The 9,403-nt window shown below is 31.7% G+C and overlaps 2 protein-coding genes across 2 annotated transcripts in view; both read left to right on the top strand.

Annotated features, from left to right (window-relative positions):
• The window catches only part of LOC101512479 (pentatricopeptide repeat-containing protein CRR2, chloroplastic-like), a 13,763-nt gene extending 7,352 nt beyond the window's left edge, over positions 1–6,411 (top strand). Inside the window, 1 exon segment of the mRNA XM_012713380.3 lies at positions 5,970–6,411. The gene's annotated coding sequence lies outside the window, so the exon portion shown is untranslated.
• Positions 6,412–7,794: 1,383 nt separating this feature from the next.
• Positions 7,795–9,403, top strand: part of LOC140919637 (uncharacterized) — a 4,368-nt gene continuing 2,759 nt past the window's right edge. The window contains exons 1-2 of the mRNA XM_073366236.1: positions 7,795–8,278; positions 8,890–9,395. Of these exons, the coding sequence (XP_073222337.1) occupies positions 7,907–8,278; positions 8,890–9,395 (878 nt within the window). The 5' untranslated portion in view covers positions 7,795–7,906. The remainder of the gene's footprint in view (positions 8,279–8,889; positions 9,396–9,403) is intronic.

The following is a 9,403-nucleotide window of genomic DNA, read 5'->3' on the forward strand; positions in this document are numbered from 1 at the left end:
ATTGGGACCCTTTGGTGGTTCCCATTCCTGTTGCTGTTCTTTGAAGTACGGTTCTGATTCTTCAGTTGTTTGCCGTTTGGCTTCAGAACCGCTCCGATGGACTTCTTCTTCTTGTTATTAGCTACAAGAAGAATTTCATCTTTCTGGTCTTGCTTGCGAGATTCCTCCTCAATTCTAAGGCGGGTTATCAGACTTTCTAGAGAGAATTCTTTAGTTTTATGCCTAAGAGAATTTTTAAATTCTTTCCAAGCAGGGGGCAGTTTGTAGATAATAACAGCAATTTGAAACTGTTCATCTAGGGACATACCTTCAGTGATGATTTCGTGAGCAATTTTCTGGATTTCATGAGACTGAGCTTCCACTGATCTGTCATCTGGTAGACTTGCCTCCTGGTTGCAAACCAATAGGTTGTAAATGGATCTTGAAAAAGAAACTGAAACCCGATGGATCTGTTGATAAATACAAGGCTCGCCTTGTAGCCAAAGGTTTCAGACAAAGAGAGAACATAGATTTCTTCGACACTTTCTCACCAGTCACTAGACTAACATCCATTAGGGTACTTATATCACTTGCGGCTATTCATAACCTGGTGATACACCAGATGGATGTTAAAACAGCCTTTTTAAACGGTGAACTGGAAGAAGAAATCTACATGGAGCAACCTGAAGGATTTGTAATTCATGGACAAGAAGACAAGGTCTGCAAGTTAGATAAATCTCTGTAACAATGTAAAAAAGGATAGAACTATGGAAAACTATGAAAAACGATGATTATGGTGCTGCTGGAAAAATACAAAGTTGATAGTGTTGGCACACAGGAAAGAAGACGCACGGTTGTAGAGAACACGGGCATCTAGAGGAAGCAATATTGTTTACTTGTGAAAAAGGAACTGAGAAGAAAAAAACTAAAGGCACAATTACTGAGACAATGTTAGTGGTGTACCATAAATTGAAAGAAAAAAAACTGAAAGGTGGCGTTGTCAGCGGCAAATGTTGCCAGCAGCGGTAGTGAAGCATAGATACAGGTCACATAATCAAAATATGCTCAGATACTATGTAAAATATGAGTAATTTTTTGTGTATCTTGTGAGATCACATCTTCTATTTATAATGATGTTGCAATAATTACATTCAATGAGTAAATTTGCGTGTATCTTGTGAGATCACACCTATTTATAATGATGTTGCAATAATTACATTTAATGTCTAGGAATTTGTGTTGACTAGGACTATTAACAATTAGCCTAGGATGTTGCACAACTAAAGAGTAATAAAAACATACACTACATTTTAACAATTCTATTAGGACCCCAAACATCACTGTGAATAATTGCAAATCGTTTTGATTGTTAATATTGTTGTGTAGAAAAAGAAGAACTGTGATATTTAGCAAATTCGCAAGTTTCACAATGAAATCACGATGGATCCTTCTTTGAAAATAATATAGGAAATCAATGTTTCAAATACGCAAAACTAGGATGCCCTAGCACTAAATGCCTTATCATAATATCATCATTATTAGAAGAAACAAAAGTATATTCAAAGCAGGTACTTATTTGAGGTTGGTATTTGAAGTCGAGTTCATTGTCAAGATAATAGAGTGCTCCACTCTCCTTAACATTGTCAATTATCTGCCTCGTATTCAAATCCTTAAAAGTGCAATGAGAACGAAATAAGTTAGTTTGACAATTTATATCCTTTGTTAATTTAGTAATGGATATTAGACTACATGATAAATTAGGAAGATGTAAGATATCTTTTAAGGTCAACAAATGTGATAGAATAACGGATCCTTTCTCTACAATAGCTGAAAGAGAGCCATCTAGAATTTTAATTTTGTAGTTACATGCTCAAGTACTATAAGAAGAAAACATACTTGACTCCCCAGTCATATGATTAGTAGCATCAGAATCGATAATCCAAGTATGACTTGGATTGACACTGAGTAGAGCAATATTTGAAAAATTACCTCTATGAGCTATAGAGCAAGAAGGAGTTTGAGATTTAACCTTTAGGGCATTAGAAGTTTCCTCATGACCAAAAAAATTGGAAAAATCATTGTTGGAGAAATCACTCCAGCCGCTACCGCCAGGGTCGCTCCCTCCTAGGCCGACGCTGCCTGAACAACCATTGCCAGCGTTGTTGACAACTTCTAGTTTTTCACTAGAACCATTCTATTGTGCACCATTAGGTAGGTAAATAGAAAAATGGATCCGGTCGCAAAACAAGTTGTACATAAATTAAAAACAAAATGTTGATGCCCTTTAAGTTTGAAGCCTCGACTCCCATTAGGTTGTGGAACCCTAACCAAGAGACTCTAGATACCATAAAGAAAGTAAAAGATAAAATACTTTCATATTTTATTACTATAGCCCTAAGCTGTTTATATTATTACTATAGCCCTAAGCTGTTTATATTATTACTATAGCCCTAAGTTGTTTACATTATTACTATAGCCCTAAGCTGTTTATATAAGAAGAAAACAAAATTACAATAGTAATAATTATATAAGAAGAAAATCAGATTTGATTTCTTTTGATTCTTCATTAAGGATTTTGCACAAGAATGTGATAAAATGATAGTCTGAAGGCGGTGGTAATAAAGTGCACACTGTTAGTGTTAACAAGCATGGCTGTTTCCATGATTAATAGTAAAATCTTTGTAGAATCACAAACTGAAATTGCAGAAAGATGGAAGCAATTACACTAACAGGTTCGTTGCGTCTTCATATCATTGATTTTAGTCATCTAAAATTGAAAAGTATTTGAGTTGTACTACCATTCCTTTTATTTTGTTTTATTTAAATCGGATAAATATCCTAATTGGTATTGAAATTGTAGGACTATATCAATCTAGGCCCGGACATTGATATTTCAAAATGATCCCTAAAATTGTAAATTTTTAATCAAAACTTTCCCTATATTGATATTTGCAGGAACTAGAATTACATAAATTGGTAATATCGGGTTGAATTTGAAACTAAGTGAACAATGTCGGAGATGCATTTGGTAACAGATTCAAACACTTGATTAACATTTTAGAGTTCTATGGGTCATTTTGAAATATGATAATGTGGAAGACTAGATTGTTACGACCCTACCATTTAAATTATCAACTTTGGGTATTTACTCTATTTAAATCTTAAAAATTAATCTTTTTTTGCAGAGCTTCTTTCTAATTAAATGATTGAAGTAGGAGCGGGAGGATCTCTGCCTTCTTTTTAATAATAATAGGAATGCAGCAAGTTTATATTAGTATGTCTTGTGCTCATGTTCTAAAAAAATGAATCCTCTGAATGTGTGGGTGTAGGTGGAACTATCCCTATTTTCATGATTTTATTAACATAGATGCTTATGAGTGTTATAGATGCTTTTCTTATGTACAAAATATCCAGAGAATTCAGGTGTATGTTTTTGCATAATTGGCTTCAGTTAAAATTTCTTCAGATGGAATAATGATTCAGAATGAATTGATGAATCTTGAGGGAGTGTAGTTTTAAATATTTTTGGTTTGGTTATTCCAAAAATTTGCTCACTGTACTTTATACCTATGAGCTGTAGTTTTAACTTTTGTTCTCATGTAATCCACTATTTGTTTTCAATTTGGTGTTACTTTTAATCAAGTTTTTAAACTTAGATGTTGCATTTTTGTGTTAACAAGAGCTTGCGTGGATTCCCAAAGAAAACATGTATACCATCTTTTTTACAAAAAAATGGATGGTGTACTTTCATGTTTAACAAATTCACAAGGCTATAGGAGACTATTTTGTTGTACTTTATGGGAAAATTGTAGTATTTTCATTATCTTTGTTGTATAATTTTGGTTTTTGAAATTGAAGCTGAATTTTCTTCTGAATTTATAGTTTAGTGTTTTTTGATAGGATACTTAGAAGGTTGCTGATGAAGTGTGAAGGGGAGTTAGTTAGGATATTCCCTAGTTTCAGGGAGTTTCTATTATAAAGTTTGTTATAAGTAGAAGGGAAAGGTAGTTAGGAAATCATTCAGAGAAGTTGTTAGAAATTGGTTAGGAGAGATTTCTCTTTGGGTAGGAGTCTAGCTCTGGTTTAGGAGTTCTTATAATTTTGATTTACTTTTTGCATTTTTCTGTTATTAAAGGTGTATGTTTCTAACAAAGCTTGAAAATAGGTGTATGTTTTTTTATCTGTAAATTTCTTCAGATACGATTATGTCTATTAAAGGACACTTGTACAACTCTCATTAGTTGTATCTTAGGAATATTCCATTGTCATATAATATTTTTCCTTTCTTATAAATAATTAAGTTAATTAACATTTAATTACTTTCGTGATTTACTTGTACTCCTAGACTATTTATACCATATTGTATTATGTAAAGATATAGTGGAAAAAAACTACACATAGTGGTCCAGATGACTAAATTAGTTCCCTGGGAACTACCGTGTTAGGGAACTAATCGGATTTGTTCAAATTCTATTATGCTATAGCCGTTATTTAACAATACTAACTGAAATTTCTCTTCAAACATGGTATGGAAACTGAAAGAATGTAAAAAGGGTTCTGTCCAGGGAAAGATAAAGGCATAATATCTTTTTTCCTAAAAGCTCTGATACCAAATTGAAAACTTGGCTGAATGACATTGTTCAATATAACTGCAGAATATTTTTAGAATACAGACTCGGATATTTGAATAAGGAAAACAATATAATCAATCTAATTATTAAATACATTGATTCTAATTAATTCATAACGAAATCAGGAAATAAAGGAAACTATATATATAGATGGATACATTAACTTTATACAAATAGGCGTTAGCATTATATTTTATAACATATATTACACAATATATAAACATTTTATTCTATTATTTCAAAGTTTGTTCTCCCTTTCTCTTCTGCTCAACACAAATTCCTATAATTTCAACAGGGAAACTATTTAATAGATCAAAAATCACAAGTGAAAGAAGATGTGGCATAATTGTATTGTTGGATACATGGTAAAACACCCAATGCATAACTTTCTATAATACAATCCTTGGCACTTCAAGTTCATGGTGAACTTTCTATACCCAAGGTCAGCACATAACTTTTTGCCTAGAGAGAGAACTACGATCTATGTTACTCACTTTCTTGCATAAATAAGTTTTCCAAATGACTTGGTGGAGTAACTCTTTTCCTAACCAACATTTCTACTGTCGGACATTTTCTCTTCGAACCACCCCTAGGCCTTAACCCGAATAGTTCATCAGCTTCTTCAAAATCACCCTATAAATAAAACAAAATATTGATAAGCATTTCAATACATAGAATGATTTGTCACAATATTTACGACATAAGAGTTATCAAAGACAGAACTTACTAAGGTAAAAACATGTTTCCCGGTCTTTTCGTGATTATCTCTAACATGTTTATATGCAAACGCTTTTTACATTCTTTCAGTTTCCATACCATGTTTGAAGAGGATATTTCAATTAGTATTGTCAAATAACAGCTATAGTATAATGGAATTTGAACAAATCCAATTAGTTCCCTAACCATAGTGAAAAGAACTACATAGAGTGGTCCAGATGAGTAAATTTGTTTGCATCTTCCTCCAAGGAAAAAAGAAAAGGAAGACTACATCACTCATGAGGCTAAGTAACCAAAAAAGACTGATCCAATCCATACAAAATAGAAACTTGAAAACAATCTTGCTATGTCATGGTTGCACAACTCTGTGTCCATCACCCAAACGCACTCCCATGGGCGTAGAATACGTCACTATTAAGCCCAAAGCTTCCACTATGGTTGGGGAAATAAAATTGTGTGTTGCACTACTATCAATCAACACCAACATAGAAGCTCCATTCAGAATTTCTTCCAAACGCATGGTGCGAACTCCACCACCAAGTGATTGTGTAACACCAAAGAGTCATATCTCCTTACATTCTAAGTCTGCATATACATTGGGTGCTTATGTATTAACTTCTAACGATATTATCTCTCTTGCAGCATTAAGGGTCTCATCTTCTCTCTAGATAAGGACTCAAAGTTGTTTTGCAGCGCATTGATGGAGCGGATGTCAACATTCATTACAACGAAAACACAGACCTTTCACACGCTTATCTTGCAACTCGACATACGACAAGTGCTTCCCCGGCGATGACGTTCTCCCAGATGACGAGCTGGAACGTCAATCTTGCTTGCTCGCGAGGAGGGTGCACATAAGAAATTTTAGAGTGTTTCTCGAATGTGTGCACCTGTGAGCCGATGTCACGGCGAATGTTGCAGCCTAAATTTCGAGTTTTCTCGAATTCAATCGAGTTGCCACCAAAATTTATTTTAAAATAAGGAAAATATTGAAAAACTCTTAACAAAAATGGGCTTTGAAATCAAATTTTGGATTCGAGTGTCGATTATGTTATGTGTAATCATTTAAATACAACTACCTATAATTTAATTGTGCAAAATAATGTTAACTTATATAAATTCATTTCTTCTTTTTAAAATGCAAATATAATCTTTTTTTAAAATAATCTAGAGATAAAATTGTATTTAAAATATAAAGGAAAAAAGAAATTTTTATTATTATGCTTACAAGATTTTGCTCCTACATATCTAATGGTGCGATAGAGAAATCAAAACTATGTAGTTCTTAGATAAAAAACGTGGATATGTTGATTATTTTTTAAAGAAAATGAGTTTGTTGGATTCGAATAATTATTCTAAAATGTGAGTTTTAAAACTATCAAATTGTACAACTTGTATCTTAAAAACTAAGTACAAAAAAAGATGTCATATTTAATTAATTCATTTAACAATAATTTTATTATTTTGGTTATAAAAATGAACTTTAAAACCCTACAACTTTGTTATAATCGCTTAAAAATTAAAAATATATCATATCTAAATAACCACTTTAAAAAATAATTTTTGTATAATTATTAATTTATTTTGAAAATGAGTTCTAGAACTAAGTTGTAACAACTTGAGTCATAACAACTCAAACTTTAACAAATGTCTCGCCTAATTAACACTTCAATATTTGATTATATTTTTATTTTTGTTTTTTTAAATTAAAATTTGATACTAAATATTAAGTAAATTTAAATGATTTTATGAAATAAAATCAATAATAAACATAAAAAATATAACAGTAAAAAATATATGGACTTGTAATCCAATTTATTAAGTAAATAAAATACAAACCAAAAATCAATAATAATATTTAAAAATATTGTAAGCCCATTATAGTTTTTTTTCTTTCTTCAAGAAAACAAAACAAAATGTTAAAGCAAAATAGAACACGAGTTTTGTACCAGGCACCCCCCCAATTTGACCTGCCACCCCCCAGTCATGATTAAAAGACTATTTTACCCTCCATCTCATATATAAAAACCAAAAAAAAAATTTACCCACACTTTTCACCAAATCATTCGAAAATTTCAAATATCCGATCCAGATTCATCCCAACCTTCAAAGATCTGAAAGATTCGAAACGCAAAAGTAAGTTCATTTTCGAAACTTTGCAATTTTTTGAAACTTTCGAAATGCATCCATCGAAGATTTGGAAGATTCGAAACACAAGAAAGTTTCGAAAGTTTCCTTGAATTTGAAACCTTCGAAATGCAATCCTCGAACATTTTGAAATCTTCGAAATGCAAGGCCAGGGAAACTTTCGAATGGTTCTGGGAAAGTTTAGAAACATACTTTCGAAAGTTTGGATCTGGAAAAGTTTCGAAACTTACTTTCGAAGGTTTGGATAAACCCAAATTTTCGAAACATACTTTTATATATTATTTATAATTTTTTAAAACTAAATGGGAAATATTATTTATATATTGTTTATATATTATCTTGGGAAACATTATTTATATATTGTTACATTGATTTTTTATTGTTTATAATTTTTTTTAATATTTATATATTTATATGTTTCAGTGCCTAGGATGAGAGGTGCCTTCGGCCAAATTATTCGCAATATTATAGGTGGTGATGGTGCAGAGAGAATTCCACCAACAACATCAAATAGGCGACGAAACGAAGCAAATCGTCAAATTAGGCATCGTCGTCGAAGACAAGACATCCATGATGATGTCCCTGAGCCTCAGATGGAGGAGGATGTCCGTGAGCCTCAGATGGAGGACGATGTCCCTGAGCCTCAGATGGAGGAGGATGTCCCTAAGTCTCAGTTGGAGGAGGATGTCTCTGAGCCTCAGATGGAACATGCTGATGATGCTGGATTCCCCGGAGGACCTATGTTGAGACATGTGTTGACACAGTATGAGCACCACGTGGCTCGGCGGCTATGGGAAGGAGAGGTATATTTCAATTTGAGGCATTTTAAGTCTATTTAATTCAAGTGTTTATTGAAATATATTTATTCAATTATATATTTAATTGTTTATTTAAATTTATATATTTAAATATTAAATTAAGTTTATTTAATTAATTGTTTAGTTAAATTTATATATAATTAATTGTTTAGTTAAATTTATATATAATTAATTGTTTAGTTAAATTTATATATAATTAATTGTTTAGTTAAATTTATATATAATTAATTGTTTAGTTAAATTTATATATAATTAATTGTTTAGTTAAATTTATATATAATTAATTGTTTAGTTAAATTTATATATAATTAATTGTTTAGTTAAATTTATTTAAATTTATTTATTCAAATATTTGTTTAAGTTGATTTAAATTTATTTTATTCAAATATTTGTTTAAGGTTATTTAATTAAGTTTATTTAATTTGTTGTTTGTTTAAATTTATTTATTCAATTAGTTGTTTAAGTTGATTTAAGTAATTGTTTATTTAAATATATTTATTGAATTATTTATTTAATTAATTGTTTATTTAAATTTATTTATTCAATTATTTGTTTAATGTTATTTAATTAATTAATTACTTTGTAATTACTCGCAGGATCGTGGACCGTTAAAGGTCATTACTCATGGATTGAAGTTGAAGAAGTTTTCTGAAGTTCCTGTGCCACATCCTGTAGAGCGTTGGATTCGGGAATCTGGGCTGCTACCTCTTTCTTCGGCCTACCTCACTATGGTTGATGCTGGTCTCGTCTCGGCATTTATTGAAAGATGGCACAGGGAGACCAGCTCATTTCATTTGCCATTTGGAGAGATGACCATTACTTTAGACGACGTAGCTACTCTCCTTCACATATCACCGAATGGTAAATTTTTTGATGCACCTGTGAATATGAGTACTAATAATGCTGCTAGAGCTGCACATGAGTACTTAGGTGCAACTTGGGAGGAATCTCTAGCTGAAATTAATTTTAATAAATGTGCCCAATATAGATTGCAGTGGCTGCGTGACTTATATAGTCGTCTCATTCAAACTAATCAGTTTGAGTGTGCGGCTAGAGCGTATCTATTGCACTTAGTTGGCAGCACAATTTTCGCCGATAAAACGCATACGC

Source organism: Cicer arietinum, chromosome 3 (genome assembly GCF_000331145.2).
Source record: "Cicer arietinum cultivar CDC Frontier isolate Library 1 chromosome 3, Cicar.CDCFrontier_v2.0, whole genome shotgun sequence".
In the NCBI taxonomy this organism is placed as follows: Eukaryota; Viridiplantae; Streptophyta; class Magnoliopsida; order Fabales; family Fabaceae; genus Cicer; species Cicer arietinum.